At 40.3% G+C, this 21701-nt stretch overlaps 1 protein-coding gene across 2 annotated transcripts in view; it reads right to left on the bottom strand.

Moving 5' to 3' along the window:
* Window positions 1-1908, bottom strand: part of Fancl (FA complementation group L) — an 88438-nt gene extending 86530 nt beyond the window's left edge. The window contains exon 1 of one of the 2 annotated variants that reach the window (XM_051200516.1): window positions 1797-1908. In XM_051200516.1, coding sequence (XP_051056473.1) covers window positions 1797-1892 — 96 coding nt within the window. In that variant the 5' untranslated portion in view covers window positions 1893-1908. The remainder of the gene's footprint in view (window positions 1-1796) is intronic. The other variant, XM_051200517.1, reaches the window with a different exon arrangement.
* Between the last annotated feature and the right edge of the window lie 19793 nt (window positions 1909-21701).

Genomic DNA, 21701 nt, shown 5'->3' with positions numbered 1-21701 from the left:
AGTACTTGTTAATTACAAAAGAATACCTAGCAAAAGTCACTCTAGTCTGTTTATGGATGTTATGAATATCAACATTGGGAGCAGGTGACTTCCTATGTCTTAAGAGAACACTCTTTCTGAGGTGATCCTACCCAAATGCATTACCAGAATTTAATGGTGAGAAAATATCAAACCTAATAACCTGAAGGCTTAAAAATAAAAATTCAAGTTAATAAAAAACAGACTTAAAACTTCTCCAAAATAAAGAGATAATTAAATTCACCTATGAAATTTATACCAGATAGCAGTTTTAGTAACTGTAGTGAAGTTAAGTCTGAGTGGACCCTTGTTTTTATGAAATGAATGCTAAATTATTCAGAGATAAAGAATTATGTCTATGATTCAATCTCAAAAGGTAAGGAAAATGTGCATACAGGATCAGCCACAATGATACTCTTGATAAAGCCAGTTGTGCTGGATAGGTTTTAGGCAGTATTCAAGACTTAAAGGAATATAAAAATTAGAAATTACCTGCATCAAAGGCTAACTTGTTTCCAGTGGAATCTGATGGCTGCAACTCTTTCCTAATGTGCTACTGCAGAAATACACATGATGTACACAACACTTGCTCTGCTTTTCCTGTCCAGCCTTTGCCTGGCATGTGAATGGCTACAGGCTCAACCTTCAATAACTCACACATAACAAACCTTGAACTTTTATGAGTGTCTCTATAAAAGAGAGTGGGAAACAGCTGAACTGGATATTTCAACAATTAAGCAAGAAAAGGTAGATAATACATATTCCTTCAACTATAACAAAATATAACAGTCAGAAGCTCAAGCTTCCTGTGTGTTCATTAATCAAACAACTTCTTTTTATTTATTTATTTATTTATCTTTCTTTTGGTTTTTGAGACAGGGTTTCTCTCTCTCTCTCTCTCTCTCTCTCTCTCTCGTGTGTGTGTGTGTGTGTGTGTGTGTGTGTGTGTGTGTGTGTGTGTGTGTGTGTGTGTGTTTGGGAGGGTGTCCTGGGACTAGCTCTGTACACCAGGCTGGCCTCACAGAGATTTGCCTGACTCTGCCTCCTGAGTGCTGAGATTAAAGGCATGTGCCACCAACGCCTGATCAAACAACATTTTCTTAACTTCCAATAATGCTTAGGGATGAGGAAAAGTTTCACCCTGAAACAGACTTGATAATGTGCTCAGTATTCTAGAGACTGTACTTTAAGGAGACCTCAACACACATGGTAACTGAGGACTCCTGTCACTAAGGGGAATTTTACACACAGTTGAGTCTAATATTTAGAGGATAAGTCCATACTTGAAATCGGAAGCTATTGTATTTGTTATACCACGGAAAAGCAGGAAATGATATTTTATTTTTTTAATAGCCAGAGTTTCTAGGTTATCTGATGCCATCACAGCCAAGGTATTTGGCTTCTCTACATTTCCCAGGATTAAATTTCAAGTATAAAAATAAATCGATGCCTTTTTTTTTCTTTTGGATTGTTTCTTTTTAAGTTCTACTTAATATTGGACTCGGAGTGCAGAGTGCTCTGTACACTGCAAAATCATGAGTGTAGTAACAGAACTCAGGAAGGGGCTCAGCAAATGAAACTGCTCATCACCTTCAAGCTCTGGCCAGCCGCCCCGCCCTCCTGCCAGCGACGGCGCCCGCGCTGCCCACAGCGACAGCGCAAGCGCAGTGCTGAGCGCTGTTTCTCGGCTGGGCCTGAGCCCGTCACGGTGGCCGGGTTAGGGCTGCGCCGCAAGTAACAGGCTCAGGCGCCAGAGCATGACCGACCCCGCAGGGTACCTGCGCCGAAATGAATCCCTGATACACAGTTTTCTCCCGGTTCTGAGGAAGCAGCAGCGGGAAGTGGCGCAACAGGTTAGCATCTCTCTCTGCCATGGCGCGCTGGAATGGCTACCGCACAGGCGCAGTGCGCGGGTTGGGGGGCGAAGGGGCGGGCACCGGCTTTGGCGGGAAGTGAGTGGCTCCTCCCAGCGGGGCTGGCTCCTGCTGCTCTGCCCTGTACTCTTCTGCTGGGCCAGGTAGTCCAGGGAAGGAAGGCAAGAAGCTCACTCTCAATGCCGGCTGGTCTGATTTTATTGAAACTCCAGGGCCAACTTTCCTCCCGTGAGAAAGCTACAGTGCGCATGTCACATACTGCCTTTACCCTGAACCTGGCTCATCTTCCCTCCTGCTCTTTTGTTAGCTCTAGGCTGAGTCTCCAGCTTACCCTGTCAACCAGCTGCATATGTAAATAAACTGTAGTACATTCAATGCAGAATTTGTTTGACAGAAGTTGTCGCAATACTTGAAGTGCACTTAAAGAAGAATGCTGCAACTGTGGTTAAATTATGTCTGTCACACAGTGATGGTGGTTCTCAGCATTGCTGTGACCCTTTAATCCAGTTCTTCATATTGTGGTGACCCCTGAACATACAGTTAATTTCATTGCCACTCATAACTGAATTTTGCTACTGTAATGAGTCCCAATGTAAATATTTGTGGAGATAGAGGTTTTCCAAGGGGGTCACAACCTGCAGGTTGCAAACCACTGCACTAAGACCTCCTCAAAATGGAACTGAGATTGCAGTTGTGTCAACCAAAAAAAAAAAAAAAAAACGTGTACACCTTCTGTGTTACAACTCTGAGAGGAAAGGTGTCCTGACAGTCAGGCTTCAAGGAATACCACAAACTCACACCACTCAACAAACCTCACAAAAGAGGTTTATTGGGAAGAACACTAGAGGGTAAGGCCTCTGCTTGGGTGAGAAGCAGTAGGGAACTGAGAGGAGACAGGTTCATATAGGGTTTCTTGTGGATGGAGTTTTCCAGGATGGAGATTTCTAGTGTGGGAATTGATGGGGTTTCAAGTCCTGAGCTTGGAGCACTCCGGGATTGGCGGGGGTTGGGAACTCAGGGACTCCTGGGTTTTCAAAACTCAGAAGTGAGTGTGCACTTCTTTACCTCATAATTTAAAGAGACAGAAGTTTATCCCGTGATGGAGTCAGAACATACCACCTTGGCATTTGGATAAACAATAAAACCAAGATCAATCTAATCCTCTCTGGACCCAGGTCCTGAGATGCTCACCCTAGAGGGCCTTCTCTATACCTGGAATAAAAAATAAATAAATAAATCAACCTATCTCTGTAGATGCAGGGACATGGAAAAGAAACTACATATGAATTGCTAAAATTGTCCCAGTTTGTAATCATTAGATTATACCCCCTTAGTATAGTCATATTGCCTCAGAAACAAAGAAAGAAAGAAAAAAAAAGGTTTCCATATTGCTTTGAGTCTCAGTTTGTTAGGTTTCTATGTCGTGTAAATGGTATTAAGTAAATTTTATGCTTTTCTCTTGTTAATTTGTCTTTCATATACATGCTATTTTTCTGGCATTTCATCATGTATAATTTCTCACATCTTCCTAAAGTGTCTGCAATAGGATTTTTGTCTTGGCTATTGCTAAATAAAAATGAAACAGCTCACACAGAAGAGATCTCAGCACTTGGAATCCCATACCTTTAATCCTAGCTCTGGAGAGATATAAAAGATAGGATCGGGCCATTCAGGATTCAGTGTCAGATTTATTCTCCAGGCATGCAGAGGACAGGACACTTCTTTTCAACCTAAGGTAAGAGCTAGAGGGCATCTGGTTTACTTTTCTGATCTTCAGCTTGAACCCCAATATCTGTCTTTGAGTTTTTATTATTTGTGTTACACACAAATGATTCAAATGCATACTGAATTAAGATCTGTTCAGTCATGCAACTAGATAATTAAGAAGATTTAAAATTTGTGATATCTCTTACAAGCTACATGAGAATCCACTCCAAATTTCAAGCTCTTTGAAGCACCTTATGTACAATTTTTTTTTTGTATAGTGTGTCACAAAACAGTATTCTTTAAATGCTATGATTTTGGAAAACAATGTCCTAATGTAGAAAAACTTAAACATTTTGAAAAATAAAAAATAGAAGTTCTACAATTATATATGTGGTAGTTCTCAATTCTCTCTCCCTCCCCCACCTCTCTCTCTCTCTCTCTCTCTCTCTCTCTCTCTCTCTCTCTCTCTCTCACACACACACACACACACACACACACACACACACACACAGACTTTCCCACAAGAGGGCACTTGCATTTCTAATCACCCTAGGGGTGGCCAGGCTCTCTCTATTTTTGGTCAAGTCTCCAATCATTTTTTTAAATTATTTTTTTTGTTTAAATTAAAAACAATTATTTTACATACCAATCCCAGTTTCCCCCTCACTCCCATCCCCATCTCCCCATCCTACTCCCACCCACTCCTCAGAGAGGGTGAGGCTTCCCATGGAGAACCATCAAAGTCTGTTACATCATTTGGGTCAGGACAGAGACTCCCCCCCCCCCACCTATATCTAGGCTGAGACAGTATCCCTCCATGGATAATGGGCTCTAAAAAGCCACTTCATGCACTAGGAATAAATATGTGTTCCCCTGCCTCTGGCCCATAGACTGCCCAAGGCCCCCTCCCCCAACTGACACTCACAATCAGGGGGCCCAGTTCAGTCTTATGCAGGCTCCCTAATTGTCAGTCTGGAGTCTGTGAGTTCCTACTTGTTCAGGTCAGCTGCTTCTTTGGGTTTCCCCAACATAGTCTTGACCCCTTTGCTTATCACTCCTTCCTCTCTACAACTGGATTCCAGGAGTTCAGCTCAGTGCTTTACTGTGAATCTCTGCTTCTGCTTCAATCAGCTACTGGATGAAGGCTTTATGATGGCATTTAAGGTAGTCATCAATCTCATTATAGGAGAAGGGCATTTAAGGGAGCCTCTGCATTATTGCTTAGAATGTTAGTTGGGGACATCCTTCTGGATCCCTGGGAATGCCAGGTTTCTTGTTATTCCCATTATGGCTACCTCTATCAAGGTATCTCCTTGATATCCTTCTCTGTCCTTTCCTGAACTCGACCTTCCTGACCCCTCATATTCTCTTCTTCACTCCCCTTCACCCCTCCTCTCTCTCCTCCCTCCTTCCCTCTTCCCTCTGTGCTCTCAATTTACTCAGGAAATCTTGTCCCTTTCCCCTTCTCCAGGGGTCCTTGTATGTCTCTCTTAGGGTCGTCCTTGTTTTCTAGCTTCTCTGGGGTTGTGGATTGTAGGCTGGTTATCCTTTGCTCTATGTCTAATATCCACTTATGAGTGAGTACATGTTTTTCTTTCTGTGTCTGGGTTACCTCACTCAGGGTGGTTTCTTCTAGTTCCATCTATCCCTTTGCCTGTGGATTTCAAAGTGTCATTGTTTTTTGTTGTTGTTGTTTGTTTGTTTTTTGTTATTTCCAATGAGTAGTACTTAATTGTGTATATATACCACATTTTCTTTATCCATTCTTAAGTTGAGGGGCACCTAGGTTGCTTCCAGGTTCTACCTATTACAAATAATATTACTATTTGCCAAGGGACCCATATCTATTTCATGTATAGAACTTAAGTACAAATGGATCAAAGTCCTCAACATAAATCCAGCCCCACTGAACCTCTTTTAAGAGAAAGTGGAAAGTATTCGTGAATGCATTGTCACAGGAGATTACTTCCTTAATATAACACCTGTACCACAGACCCTGAAATCAACAATTAAGGAATAGAACCTCCTGAAACTAAGAAGCTTCTGTAAGGCAAAGGACACAGTCAATAAGACAAAATGGAAGCTAACAGAATGGGAAAAGTTCTTCACCAACCCCACATCTGACAAACGGCTGATCTCCAAAATACACAAAGAATTCAAGACATTAGTCACTACAACACCAAATAACCCAATTTAAAATGGGTACAGATCTAAATAGAGAATTCTCAACAGAGGAATCTCAAATAGCCAAAGGGCACTGAAGGAATTGATCAACATCCTTAGCCATCAGGGAAATGCAAATTAAACCACCCTGAGATACATCTTTCACCTGCAGAATGACTAAACTAAAAACACAGTGACACTTTATGCTGGAGAGAATGTGGAGAAAGGGGAACAGTCCTCCATTGTGGATAGGAGTATAAACTTGTACAGCCACTTTGGAAAACAGTATGGCAGTATCTTAGAAAAAAAATGGGAATGGATCTACCTCAAGACCTTGCTGTTCCACTCTTAGGCACATATCCAAAGAATACATACTCATACCAAAAGGATATCTGTTCATGTCTTCAATCTTGGTCAAGATTTTCACTGAGGTTTTGTTTTTGCCCTAGCCCCTCATGCTGTGGCTCAGAGGTGCAAAGCCAATGAAGAAAATGCAACCTAAGGTGTTGAATTTCAGGATCTGTTGGGTAATGTAATCCCACACCCACTTGCCATCAACTCTCCATTTCAGGGCCATAAGTCTATTGTCCCAAAGGGCTCTAACTTCTGAGACTGTTAGATTTCTGTCACATTTTCCAGAATTTGGAAATGATGGCAGTTTGTTCACATTGCACGTCCTCTTGATTTGAGTCACCAAATCTGTCTCCGAATGATTGTCTGCTATTACTCACATTGGGAATCCCCTGCTTCTTTACCATAAAGTGACAGAACCTATCAGATGGCAAATTCAGGTAGGGTTTTGTTACAAGCAGTTTTCCTGCCAGCCTGGTCTCACACCACCATCAGCCCCAAGTAACACACAGAGACACTATATTTGATATAAAGCTATTGGCCTGTTACTAGCGTTTCTTTTCTTTCTTTCTTTTTTTAATTTTATATAACCAAGTCCATTTAAATGAAAACAAACATTTATAGACAATATTTGGGAATTTGGGCACCTTTCATTCCAAAATACTTCCTGCTGGTAAGGGGCGCTGTCATGGGGGATTCGAAGAAGATTCAGAAATCCTGGCTATAGTATGTAAGGCTGCTTTGTCTAGCTGTTGTGAATGTAGGATCACCTGGTACTCTGTTTCAGGTGGTCTGGCTTGATCAAACAACATTAGTCTGGAAGGAATCCACATCTTTTCATTTTCTGTGGAAACAAAAATAGAAATCCTTTTCCCCAGTAACTTGTCCTTCAACTTAAATTTTGGAGTCAGAGCATTTTTTTAAATTTATTATTTTACATGTCGATCCCACTTCCCCCTCCCTCCCTCCTTCCCTCCCTTTTACCCTCTCTGCCCTATCACATGCACTCTAACCACCCTCCCCTCCCATCCTCCCACCCCAATTCCATATGTAGGGCAATGCCATCCAGTTGGGGTCTTGTAGATCTGACAGGTCATGTGAAGTAGGGACTAGGGCTTCTCTCCTGTCTCTAGATTAAGGCAGTTATCCCTCCATGGGGGATATTTTCTCAAAGTCCTTTTGTGCACCAGGGATACATCCTGGCTCCACTGTCTGAGGTCTCTTAGACTGCTCAGTCCTTCTGGCTGAGACCCATATTCAGGGGGGCCTGAGTCAGTCCCGTGCTGGCTTGCCAGCTATCAGTCCAGTGGCCTTTAGCTCCTCCTTGTTCAGGTAAGCTGTCTTTATGAGTTTCTGTCGCATGGTCTTGTCCTGTCCATCTGCATCTGGGTTCTAGTTCAACTAAGTGTTTATGTATGGGTGTTTGATCATGTTTTCAATAGACATTAGTTGAGGGCTCCATGGATAAGTTAGTTGTTGATCTCACTCTCCAGGAAGGGCATTTATGGTAGCCTTTCCAGTGAAGCTCAAATTGTTAGTTCGCAGCAGTCTTGTAGTTCTCTAGACCTTTCTTTGTGTTCAATTTTATCTTCAAACCAATATTGGCTCCCTCTTTTATGTTCTCTCTCTCTCTCTCTCTCTCTCTCTCTCTCTCTCTCTCTCTCTCTCTCTCTCTCCCTCCTTCCCTCCCTCCCTCCCTCTCTCTCTCTCTCTCTCTCTCTGTCTCTCTCTCTCTCTCTCTCTCTTTGCTGTTTTCTATTCCTAACCAGGCTCAATCTTCCTGGTCGCACATGTTTTCCTTTCCTCCCCCCGGTTTCTCCTACTTGTCTCTCCATTCGCCAACCACCCCCCACTTCCCCTGAGCTCTGGGGGACTTGTAACTTCCCGGTTCTGTGAGGGACTTTATATGAATCTCTTAGAATACACCTTGTATCCTAGTTCCTCTGGTGGTGTGAATTATAGGCTGGCGATCCTTTGATCTAGGTCTAAAATCCATATATGAGTGAGTACATATTGTGTTCCTCTTTTTGTGACTGGGTTACCTCATTCAGGATGGTTTCTTCAGGTGCCATCCACTTGCCTGTGAATTTCAAGATACCATTATTTTTTCTGCAGAGTAGTATTCCATTGTGTAGATGTGCCACAACTTCATTAACCATTCTTCCATTGAGGGGCATCTAGGTTGCTTCCAGGTTCTTGCTATTACAAATAGTGCTGCTATGAACATAGTTGAACAGATGTCTTTGTTGCATGGATGTGGATCATTTGGGTATATGACTAAGAGGGAGATTGCCGGGTCCTGTGGTAAACTAATACCCATTTTCCTGAGGAACCACCATAGTGATCTCCAAAATGGCTGTATGAGTTTGCACTCCCACCAGCACTGGAGGAGTGTTCCCCTTTCTCCACATCCATTCCAACATGAGTCATCATTGGTGTTTCTAATTTTAGCCATTCTGGCAGGAGTAAGATGGTATTTCAAAGTTGTTTTGATTTGCATTTCCCTGATAGCTAAGGATTTGGAGCATTTTCTTAAGTGTCTTTCAGCCTTTTTGATTTCCTCTATTGAGAATTCTTTCTTCAGTTCTGCACCCCATTTTTTAATAGGGTTATTTGGTGTTTTGTTGAGTAGTTTCTTGAGTTCTTTGTATATTTTGGAGATCAGCCGTTTGTGGGATATAGGATTGGTGAAAATCTTCCCAGTCTGTAGGCTGCCGTTTGGTCTTGTCCACTGTGTCCTTTGCCTTACAGAAGCTTCTAAGTTTGAAGAGGTCCCATTTATTAATTGTTTCTCTCAGTGTCTGTGCCCCTGGAGTTATGTTCAGGAAGTGGTCTCCTATACCAATTTGTTCAAGGGTACCTCCTACTTTCTCTTCTAAGAGGTTCAATGTGGTTGGATTAATGTTGAAGTCTTTGAACCATTTGGACTTGAGTTTTGTGCATGGTGACAGACATGGGTCTATTTGCAGTCTTCTACACACCCTCATCCAATTGTGCCAGCACCATTTGTTGAAGATGCTGTCTTCGCCCCATTGCATAATTTTAGCTTTTTGTCGGAAAATCAGGTTTTCATAGGTGTGTGGATTAATATCAGGATTTTCAATTCGATTCCATTGGTCTACCTGTCTATTTTTATGCCAATACAAGACTGTTTTCAGAACTATGGCTCTGTAGTAGAGCTTAAAGTCGGAATGGCGATGCCTCCTGAAGTTCTTTTATTGTATAGGGTTGTTTTGGCTATCCTGAGTTTTTGTTTTTCTATATAAAGTTGATTATTATCCTTTCAAGGTAGGAGAAAAATTGTGGGATTTTAATGGGGATTGCATTGAATCTGTAGATTGCTTTTGGCAAGATTGCCATTTTTACTATGTTTACCCTACCTATCCAAGAGCACGGGAGAGCTTTCCATTTTCTGGTATCTTCTTTAATTTCTTTCTTCAGAGCCACGAAGTTTTTATTATATAGGTCTTTTACTTGTTTGGTAAGCATTTATGTTGCTTGTGGCTATTGTAAAGGGTGATGTTTCTCTGATTTCTTTCTCTGTTCTTTCTCGTCTGAAAAAAGTAGGGATACTGATTTTTTTGAGTTTATCTTGTATCCTGCTAGATTGCTAAAGGTGTTTATCAGCTGTAAGAGTTCCCTGGTAGAGTTTATTGAGTCACTTATGTAAACTATCATATCATCTGCAAATAGAGACAGTTTGACTTCTTCCTTTCCAATTTGGATCCCCTTGATCTCCTTTTGTTGTCTTATAGCATTAGCTAGAACTTCTAGTACTATATTGAAAAGATATGGAGAGAGAAGACAGCCTTGTCTTGTTCCTGATTTTAGAGGAATTGGCTTAAGTTTCTCTCCTTTCAGTTTGATGTTGGCAGTTGGTTTGCTGTATATTGCTCTTAAATTGTTTAGGTATGTTCCTGTTATTCCTGATCTCTCCAAGACCTTTATCCTGAAAGGGTGTTGAATTTTGTGGAAGGCTTTTTCAGCATCTAGGGAGATAATCATATGGTTTTTCTTTTTCTGTTTGTTTATATGGTGGATCACGTTGATAGATTTTAATAAGTTAAACCATCCCTGCATTCCAAGGATGAAGCCTACTTGGTCATGGTGGATGATTTCTCTGATGTATTCTTGAATTCGGTTTGCCAGTATTTTATTGACTATTTTTGCATTGATGTTCATCAGGGATATTGGTCTGTAGTTTTCTTTCTTAGTTGTGTCTTTGGGAAGCTTGGGTACCAATTTTATTGTGGCCTCATAAAAACAGTTTGGCAATGAATCTTCTGTTTCTATCTTGTGGAACACTTTGAGGAGTAGTGGTATTAGTTCTTCTTTGAATGTTTGGTAGAATTCTGCATTGAATCCATCTGGCCCTGGACTTTTTTTGGTTGGAAGTCTTTCGATGACTGCTTCTATTTCACTGTGGGTTATAGGTCTATTTAAGTTGTTTGTCTGTTCTTGATTTATGTTAAGTTTCCATGAATTTGCATGTTTTCTGCAATTTGTGTTGTTGTTGAATTCCAATTTTAAGCATGGTGGTCCAATAAGATACAGGGGACTATTCCTATTCTCTTTTATCTGTTGAGGTTTGTTATGCCACCTAATATGTGGTCGATTTAGAGAAGGTTCCATGTGGAGCAGAGAAGATATATTCTTTTGTCTTTGGATGGAATAGTCTATAGATGTCTGTTAACCCCAGTTGAGACATAACTTCTGTTAGTTCTTTTGTTTCTTAGTTGAATTTCTGATTTGTGGTCCTATCTAGTGTTGAGAGTGGTGTATTGAATCTCCCACTATGTGTGTGAGGTTTTATATGAGCTTTGAGTTTTAGTAGTGTTTCTTTTATGAATGTGGGCATAGATGTTCAGAACTGAGACTTTGTGTTGATGGATTTCTCCTGTGATGAATATGATATGACCGTCTTCATCTCTTTTGATTAACTTTGTTTTGAAGTCTAACTTGTTAGATATTATGATAGCTATGCCTGCTTGCTTCTTATTTCCATTTGATTGGAAAATCTTTTCCCAACCTTTTACCCTGAGGTAATGTTTATCTTTGAAGCTTTCATGTGTTTCTTGTATGCAGCAGAAGGATGGATTCTGTCTTCGTATCCATTCTGTTAGCTTGTGTCTTTTTATAGGTGAGTTAAGACCATTAATATTGAGGGTGAGTAAGGGCCATTGATTGTTGATGCTTGTTTGATTTAGGTTTGTTGTTGGCAGTGGTATTGTGAATATATTAGTTCTGCTTTACCTTTGGTTTCTGGTGTAGTTGGATTATCTGTTGCCTACATTTTTGGGGGCGTAGTTACCTTCCTTGGGTTGGAGTTTTCCTTCCAATACTTTCTGTAGGGCTGGATTTGTAGATACATATTGGGAAAGTCTGGTTTTGTCATTAAATATCTTGTTTTCTCCATCTATAGTGATTGAGAGTTTTGCTGGGTATAGTAGCCTGGGCTTGCATCCGTGATCTCTCAATACTTGTAGAACATCTATCCAGGACCTTCTGGCCTTGAGGGTTTCCATGGAGAAGTCATGTGTAATTTTGATAGGTCTGCCTTTATGTGTTAACTGTTATTTTTCCTTTGCTGCTCTTAATATTGTTTCTTTATTCTGTATGCTAGGTGGTTTGATTATTATATGTGGAGGGGTCTTTTTTCTTTGGTCCAGCCTATTTGGGGTTTGGTATGCTTCTTGTACTTTCATGGGCATGTCCTTCTTCAGATTTGGAAAGTTTTCTCAATGATTTTGTTGAATATGTTTTTGGTACCTTTGAGCTGGGCTTCCTCACCTTCCTCTATGCCTATTATTCTTAGGTTTGGCCTTTTCATGGTGTCCCACATTTCCTGGATGTTTTGTGTTAAGGATTTGTTGGATTTATGGTTTTCTTTGGTCAGTGAATCTATTTCTTCTAGTTTATCTTCTGTGCCTGAAATTCTCTCTTCCATCTCTTGAATTCTGTTGGTTATGCTTGTTCTGTAGTTCCCAATTTTTTGCCCAGTTTTTCTATTTCCAGCATTTCTTCGGTTTGTGTTGCTTTTATTTTCTCTATTTCAGTTTTCAATTCTTGAACCATTTCCTTCACCTACTTAATTGTTTTTTCTTGGCTTTCTGTACTTTCCTTAAGGAATTTCTTCATTTCTTCCACTTTTTTTGTTTGTTTTTTCCTCCATTTCTTTAAGGGATTTTCTCACATCTTCTTTGAGGGCCTCTATCATTTTTATGATGGTAATTTTTAAATTGTTCCCTTCTGCTTCCTCTGCTTGTTGTTGTGTTCCGTTCTAGTTGGTGTAGATTCCCTAGATTCTGGTTGTGTCATACTTGTCTTTCTGTTGTTAGGTGTTTTCTTGTATTGCCTTCTTCCCATAGCTTCTTCCAGTAGGTGATGGTGGGGTCTCCCCCTCTCTCTATGGTACTTCCCCGGTGGGCTTATGTGGGTCAGAGATTCAATATCTGTACCTCTGTGTGGTCCAAGCTCTCTAGGAGGTCTCTCTGCAGACAGGGACCCAAGGATGGGGTCAGGGCTGAGGATCCAGTAGATGATGCCACGAGCCAAGGCTCTAGCCAATGGCTGGCAGAAGAAGACAAAGGCTGAGCCGAAACTTGGGATGGTTTTGCAGGATAGTAGGATCTCACTGGAAACTGGAACTCTCCAGCTGAGTCCTCTTTCTTTAGCAGAGGCACGGATTTGGGGGTCAAGGATCTTGCAGGCAGGAACTCAAAGTGGACCCGCAGAGATAGGCGGATCTCTGGGATGGGCCTGGGACTCCAGCAGAGGACTGGAGGTGGAGTCAGAGACCAAGCAGGTGGAAATTATGGATGGTTCTGCGTGTATAGACAGGTCTCCTTTGTTCAGAATTGCTCGGAGAAGTCTCCGAAGTAGGGTGGACTGTTGGCTCTACCCTCTGTCCCAGTGCTCAACCAGAGCGGCAGGACCGTAGGCATGGTAGGGCACAGGGTAGGGGGCCAGGCTCACGGTGGGGATGGGTGGGGGTGTATCAGAGCTCCAATGGTGCTCTCCATGGGGACAGGACACAGGAGCATCCAGATCAGGGGCCAACCCAGGGAGTTGGGGGGGGGCTTACTAGCATTTCTTATTGGCTACCTTAAATATTAACCCATTTTTATCAATCTTAGTATTTCCATATGGTCTTATCTTACCTGAGAGAGGATCCAGACCTCTACTCTCTCAAGTCTCTACATCTTGACTCTCGTACTATATCTCGCAGAATCTTCCTTGCCTCCTACTCCCTCGTATCTTGCTTTCCTATTGACCAACAGGGCTTTATTCATTAACCAATAGAAGAAACATATTTACAGAATGACATCTCCCATCATCTCCTCTTTTCTGTCTAAATAAAAAGGAGTATTTTAACTTTAACATAAGTAAAATATATAACGAACATTTATCAAATGAGAACTATAGTTATCAATATTTAGTCCATTAATATTTAAGAAGATTTAAACAAAATATTTCATCATATATCCTGTCTTTGTGATTCTAAAGTCTTATAAGTAACTTATCTTTAGTCCTAACTAAGGAAAAATATAACCATAACTATCTGTCTTCAACTCCATCAAAGACCATAGAAAGATAGTATAACAAACTCGAGAAATGACAGAGACATATCACTATCTGTTCAGTTAACTGAAGTTCTTCTGTAATGTTCCATCTTCAGTCTGTAGGCCACAGTGTGTCTGGCAGACTCCTCAGCAAAGCAAGAAACTTTAAACTGTCCACCTATATTGGCAGTTTGTCAGCCACTTTTCTATGTTCTGCAGGCTGTCTAGCAGACTCTTCCATGAAGCACAAACCCTGTAGCAATATCCATCTTAGATTGGCAGTCACTTTCCTGTGGGTCAGGCATGTCCAGTTTATACAGCATAAAGTCAAACAATCCAGACAAGAGCAGTATCTTGCACAAATGGCTAGTCTTGACATATTGAAGTATACTCTGTAATGAGGTTCTTCAATGTTCATCTTCCTTTTTGATGCAGGTGGTGTTGCCAGGAGCAGTTCTGCCTCACTGTTAATAAAAACCCTAAGCCATTTTAAATGCTATATTCTGTAGGTCTTTGAAAGGTTTGCACAATGCCTATCCATCTCAAATACATCTCTGTGTATCTTGAAAACCTAACTAACTTAACTCTAAGTTTTGACTATCACAGGTAATTATCTATAATGTATACTAAATTATACATTTTTAAATGAGCTATATAAACACAATACCTAAGCAAGAGGAGAAATATACATATCACAAAATTGACCTTAAGTTTGTATCAATAAAAGAAAATCTATTCCAAAACAAAGTATTTATATCTATACCATAATTCCCTTTTTACCTTTAAAAAGAGATTGGTTGTGATTATTAACCATTTATAACCAAACCCTTTTAAATGAAAATAAACATTTATAGACAATATTTGGGAATTTGGGTGCCATTCTTTCCAAACTGCTTCTTGCTGGTAGGGGACTGTCATCAGGAGCCTAAGAAGATGCAGAAATCCTGGCTGTAGTGGTCTGCAAGACTGCCTTGCCCAAGCTGTTTTGAATGGTGGATCACCTGGGACATTGCTTCAGGGGGTCTTGCTTGATCAAATAATGTTTGTCTGGAAGGAATCCACAGCTTTTCATTTTCTGTGGAAACAAAAATAGAAATCCTTTTCCCCGGTAACAGGTCCTTAGACTTAAATTTTGGAGTCAAAGCATTTTTAAAATATATAAATTGGATTGATTTAGTAGCAATGATAATCAAGTGTATTATAGCAATTGTTGCTTAGCATTTGAACAATTCAAAGACAACACAATAGCACACAGTATCCAGACTCTATGTATTTTCCATTTTTACATGGCTTTTTTTATTACTCTATTTTTTTTTTTTACTTCTATTTTTTCATTTATTGAGACAGGGCTTCTCTGTGTAACTTTGGCTGCCCTGGAATTCACTCTGTATACCAAGTTCACTTGGAAATCACAGAGATCTGCTTGTCTTTGCCTCCCGGGTGCTGGAATTAAAAGCATGTGCCACCACACCCAGCTACTCCATTTCTATTTTTTTTTTTTTTCAAACTACTTTATCCTGTTTCTTTTTTTTCTCCCAAGCCTAAGTATATTTTAAAACACACTGCAAACCTTCCAAGGTGTTTCTTTATCTGAATCTGTCTTTATTGTAAATCTTTATCTCCTTCTGGCCATGATTCTGTTATCTGCCAAATAACATTTCCAAAAAAGAAAACCACAGCTGTATTAGCTGCCTTCTGTCCAAGATGGCGCATTTATAGCCAGCACTGAGAGCTATGCTCTCCACCTTGATCGACACTGCCATCCAGCAGCATGCTGCCAGCTTGGAGATATGGTCACTGCCATTGCCAGCTCTTGTACACACTATTAAGTTGTTAGCAGGGTTTGCTGCTTATGCCTAGTCAGGATACCTCCCTTGAAGGAGCCGCTCAAATCTCTGCTTGTCTCTAGCAAAACAGAGCCCAACCAAGAAAAATGCTGCTATCAAGAAGACTTGTTTATCTCCGTTCTTTTGTTTCTAAAACCTTTTTTTTTTTTTTTAGCTTTTCTTAAGTATTAGGTGGAAGTTCTTTGGTCTGCATTGGACACCAATATGTTATAAATAGTTTTTCCTTGCTGGTCTGGGCCCACCACCACTGTGCCAGCCCCAAATAACACACACAGAGACGCTGTATTAGATATAGCTCTGTTGGCCAGTTTCTTAGTTTCTTATCAGCTAGCTCTGTCTTAAATATTAACCCATTTCTATTAATCTAAGTATCTCCACGTGGTCTCCTTTTACCGGGGAGAGGGGCCTGTGTTCTGCTCTTTCCAGTCTCTCCACACTGACTCCTCCTTACTATTTCCTCTCTCCTCCTTCTCTACTAGTCCCGCCTATCTTGCTTTCCTGTTGGCCAATAGAGCTTTATTCATTAACCAATAAGAGAAACATATTTACAGAATGACATCTCCCATCACATGGAAACACTTAGATTAATAGAAATGGGTTAATATTTAAGACAGAGCTTTAAAAAAAAGTAGGAACACTGGTAACAGGACTCCTAAGTCAAGCATGGTGGCAGAGGCCTGTAATCACAGTACATAGAAAGTAAAGGTAAGGCTTTGCAGATTTCAAAGTCATCTGAAATGAAAATAGTCGATGATGTTTACTTTTATATCAAATACAGCATTTCTGTGTATTATTTGGGGCTGACGCAGCTCTGGGACCAGGCTGGCAGGAAACCTGTTCATAACAAAATTGCTGTTTTGTTAAAGACAAACAGAGTCTTGCAGCTCCTTTAAGGGAGATTTCCTGACTCAACATAAACAGCAAAAAACCTCAAGGCTTTTAAAGAGCTCTGCTAACAATTTATTGGTGTTTACAAGAGCTGGCAATGGCAGTGACCACATCTCCAAGCCAGCAGCATGATGCTGGATGGCAGCATAGACAAAGGCAGTGAGCACAGCTCTCAGTTCTGGCAGTAATAGTACCCACTGCTATCATTGATACACCGTGGCTAATAAAGCTGTAGCTTTAATTTTAGCAATGTTATTGTTTAGCAGATAAAAGACTCGTGGCCAGAAAAAGATAAAGATTTACAGTAAAGACAGATAGATTCACATTAAGAAAAAGCACAAAAGGTTTACAGTGTGTTCTAAAATATATGTAGGCTTGGGAGAGAAAAGGAATAAAATGGTTTTGAAAAGACAGAGAGGAGCTGGGTGTGGTGGCACACACCTTTAATTCCAACACTCGGGAGACAGAGGCAAGCAGATCTCTGTGATTTCAAAGTGAACCTGGTATGCAGAGTGAATTCCAGGACAGGTAAAAGTTACACCATATTTCAAAATATGGAAAAATAGAAGTAGAAGAAATAGAGTAATAAAAAAGCCATGTAAAGATGGAAAGCACAGAGAAACTTTGGATATTATATGCTGTTCTGTTACCTTTATCATTTGACTGCTGAGGAAATAGAAACAACTGTTAAAATAAATGCTGCCAAATTAATTCAATTTATATATTTTAAAAATGCTTTGACTTCAAAATTTAAGTCTAAGGACAGATTACTGGGGAACAGGATTTCTATTTTTGTGTCCACAGAAAATGAAAAGCTGTGGATTCCTTCCAGACTAATTGGTTTGATCAAACAAGACCCCTGAAGTAATGTCCATGAGACAATACAGCCTTGCAGACCACTACAGCCAGGATTTTTGCATCTTTTTAGGATCATCATGACAGTTTCCCGTAACAGCAGGAAGCAGTTTGGAAAGAACAACACCAAAATTCCCAAATATTGTTTATAAATGTTTGTTTTCATTTATATGGGGTTGGTTATAAATAGTTAATGACCACAACCAATCTTTTTAAAGATAAAAAGGGGATTATGGTATAGATATGAATACTTTGTTTTGGAATGGATTTTCATTTATTGGTACAAATGTAATGTCAATTTTGTGATATGTATATTTCTCCTCTTATTTAGGTATTGTGTTTATATAGCTCATTTAGAAATGTAATGTATAATTCAATAGATTATAGATGGTTACCTATGATAGTCAGAACTTATAGTTAAGTTAGTTAGGATTTCTAGATATACAGATATATTTAACACAAATAGGCATTCATCAAACCTTTCAAAGACCTACAAAATATGTCATTTGAAATGGTTTAGGATTTTTCTTAACAGTGAGACACAACTTCTCCTGGCAATACCACCTGCATCAGAAAGGAGGAGGAACCTTGAAGAAACACGTTATGGAATTTGCTTTCAATATGACAAGACTATCCATTTGAGCAACTTACTGCTCTTGTTCGGACTGTTTGACTTCATGCTGTATAAAATGGACATGCAGGACCTCAGGAAAATGACTGCTGATAAAAGATGGACATTGCTACAGAGTTCCTGCTTCATGGAAGAGTCTGCCAGACAGTCTGCGGGACACAGAGAAAAGTGATTGACAAACTACCAATATAGGTGGACAGTTTAAAGTTTCCTGCTTTGCTGAGGAGTCTGCCAGACACATTATGGCCTATAAGCTGAAGATGAAACATTACAGAAGAACTTCAGGTGACTGACCAGGCAAGATGTCTCTGTCATTTCTAGAGTTTATATATTATCCTTCTGTGGTCTTTGAGGGAGTTGAAGACAGATAGTTATGGTTATAGTTTTCTTCAGCTAGGATTAAAGATAAATTACATATGAGAATTTAGACTCACAAAGATAGGATAGGTGATGAAATATTTTCTTTAAATCTTGCTAAGTGTTAATGGACTAAGTATTGTTAACTGTGATTCTTATTTGATAACTGTTGTGTTGCTAAGGTTAAAACCCTTCTTTTCATTTAGACAGAAAAGAGGAGATGATGAGAGATGTCATACTGTAAATATGTTTCTCTTATTGGTTAATGAATAAAGCTCTATTGGCCGATAGGAAAGCAAGATAGGCAGGACTAGTAGAGAAGGAGGAGAGAGGAAGTAGTAAGGAGGAGTCAGCATGGAGAGACTGGAGAGAGCAGAACACGAGCCCCTCTCTCCAGTAAGAGGAGACCACGTGGAGATACTTAGATTAATAGAAATGGGTTAATATTTAAGACAGAGCTAGCTGATAAGAAACTAAGAAACTGGCCAACAGAACTATATCTAATACAGCGTCTCTGTGTGTGTTATTTGGGGCTGGCACTGTGGTGGTGGACCCAGACCACCAGTGAAAATCGCTTATAAACATTATCTTACCGGAGGGAATCTGAACCTCTTCCCTCACATCCTGCATCTTGGCCCTCTTTTATTACATCTCCTGGAATCCTCCTTGTCTGGTAGTCCCTCCTATCTTGCTTTCCTATTGGCCAATAGGGCTTTATTCATTAACCAATAAAAGAAATATATTTACAGAATGACATCTCCCATCAGCTTGCCCCCAAGCAGCTCCTCTAATGCTGAGATACCCATGGACAATGTTCTGGGCTATGTTCACAAGCCCGCTCAGGCAGGCCTGCAGCCCACTAGCTAATTGCACATGGTCTGCAAACACCCATCCTCAAATAGGTGAGCAGCGCCCTTTTAAAACATTCAAAGAATTATCAGTCTTCATATGAAAACAAGATGTTTCTATTCCTTCAGTCATCACTTGTTATGCCATTTAAATGGCATCAGTATTTGACTTTGTTCTAGAGATAGCTCCTTTTTCTTGCCATCCATGAAGAATACAGCATGCCTGCCAATGACTTCAGTAAGATAAATAAGAGAATTTGTTTGAGTCTACTGAGAAGTAAAGGCCAAGCGCAGGAAATACCAAAATTAGGAAATAATGGAACTATTTAAGAGTCTCTAAATACTGGAAAACCAAAATAATAATTTAAGCACAACACTGTCATAGGTTAAAAACGAGGGGAGCTATAAAGGATTACAGCATAAGTTACAGTTTGGCAGGTTACAAAAAAAGGTGGAGACAGTTGACAGTTATGGGGTGTTTGGACCCCATAATTATCAGTCTTCGGATGCCCTCATTGCAAAACATTAACTCGAAGCAGCACTTTGTTCTTCCTTTTTTTTTTTTTTTTTTTTTTTTTTCCTAGTCAGAAATTTAAAAGCAGCTTACAAATTGTAGTGCAGTGAACAATTTTGGTATTACTTTTCATGTTTTAACCTATGACAGCAACATGTTCATGAGAAATAAGTTATGAAGACTTGCTTTTTTGACTAGAGTTTGGCCAGTGCCTCTCAGAGATGATACTGTAGTTTTTGTCACACCAGCTCAAGTGTCATAGAAAACACTGTCTTGCCAGGAAGATTTCCCAATAGTGAGTGTGGCTCCTTGGACAGGTATACAGGAATGATTTCTGCTCCATTCTAGGTTCACTTGAGGGGCAGTGACATCCACACACCACCCAACTATAAGTAAACAACTTTATTTTAGGATTAAGAAATGATAAAAGGTATGTTTTTCAAAAGTCTGAGGACTTTTGAATCCCTCTGAAATAGGACAAATCTCTATTAGCAAAGAATAATAATATAACAAAATGTGCTCTTTTGGACTCTAAGAGAGACATACATGGGCCCCCGGAGAAGGGGAAAGGGACAATATCTCCTACCAAATTGGGAGCATGGGGGTAGGTGAGAGGTAGTTAGGAGAAAGAGAAGGGGAGAAGAGGAGGGGAGAGGAGGACATGAGGGAGCAGGAAGATTGAGTCAAGGGAAGAACAGAGGAGAGCAAGAAAAGAGATACCATAATAGAGGGATCCATTATAGATGTAAAGAGAAATCTGTCACTAGGGAAATGTCCAGAGATCTAAAAGGATGACCCCAACTAAGGATGTAAGCAATAGCAATAGTGGAAAGGCTACATTAAATGCCCTTCCCTGATAATGTGATCGATGACTACCTTATATGCCATCCTAGAGCCTTCTGCTGATGGAAGCAGAAGAAGGCACCCACAGCTAAACACTGAGCCAAACTCCTGGAATCCAGTTGCAGAGAGGGAGGAGTGATGAGCAAAGGGGTCAAGACCAGGCTGGAGAAACCCACAAAAACAGCTGACCTGAACAAGGGGGAACACATGCATTCCAGTATGAAATCTGGGAAACCAGCAAAGGACTGATCCAGACCACTGATCCAGAACGTGGGTGTTAGTTAGGAGGACTGGGCAGTGTATGGGACCTCTGGTAGTGGATCACTATTTATCCCTAGTATATGAATGGACTTTGGGAGCCCATTCCCTATGGAGATACTTTCTCAGCCTAGACACATGGGGGAGGGCCTTGGACCTGCTCTAAATGATATGACAGACTGTGAAGATAACCCATGAAAGAACTCACCATCCCTGGAAAGCAGAAAGGGAATGGGATGGGGTGGGTGGAACGAGAGGAGGGGAGAGTGTGGGAACTGGGATCGACAGACATGTAAAACAAGCTTACTTCAAATTTAAAATTATCATTAAAAAAGTGTTCTTCCAAGAAAAAACTTTCACACCCAGTGAAAGCTAATAATCAATGAGCGTACAAATCATTTGTATATTCCTTTGATGAACAGCTAGAAGAAATCCACCTAGAATGCTAACACCTAGCCAAGACCACAAGTCAGAAATGGATACCCCCACCCCGCGCCAAACATACCACTGTTTCACAGAGTTACAGACCTGGAACATCTACAATGTAGATGTTACACCAAAGAAGAAAATAATATATAAGAAGAGAAGGATGAAAGACACAGAAAAAATTATCAGTGGAAGAAATGACTGAGTTTGAAAGATTCCCTAAAGATTAGTCAATGCAGTTTGCTCAAAGATATAAAATAAAGGTCTGGCCCCAAGAAGGTGTATCCAAAGAAAGGAGATTTGCAAACCTTTGCTAATAATTTGGAGAACTCAAGCTGACAGATCAAAATTATGCAAAGTCCATGTAATCTCTCAAACAGTCATGACACTGGGTTTCACCCATCATAGACATGGTGAATTGTTTAAGTATAGATGTTTCCAAGATGTAACCTTGGCTTCGGGTATCAAGGTATGATCTCTGGGCCATCATGTCAGCATAATTCAGGAACATCCACCCCACAAATATCAAATGAAAATTCTGGCAGAACATTTCATCTAT

This window comes from Phodopus roborovskii, unplaced genomic scaffold (assembly GCF_943737965.1).
Source record: "Phodopus roborovskii unplaced genomic scaffold, PHOROB, whole genome shotgun sequence".
Taxonomy (NCBI): Eukaryota; Metazoa; Chordata; class Mammalia; order Rodentia; family Cricetidae; genus Phodopus; species Phodopus roborovskii.
Note: the sequence above shows the minus strand (reverse complement) of the source record. Positions and strands in the feature narration are given on the sequence as shown.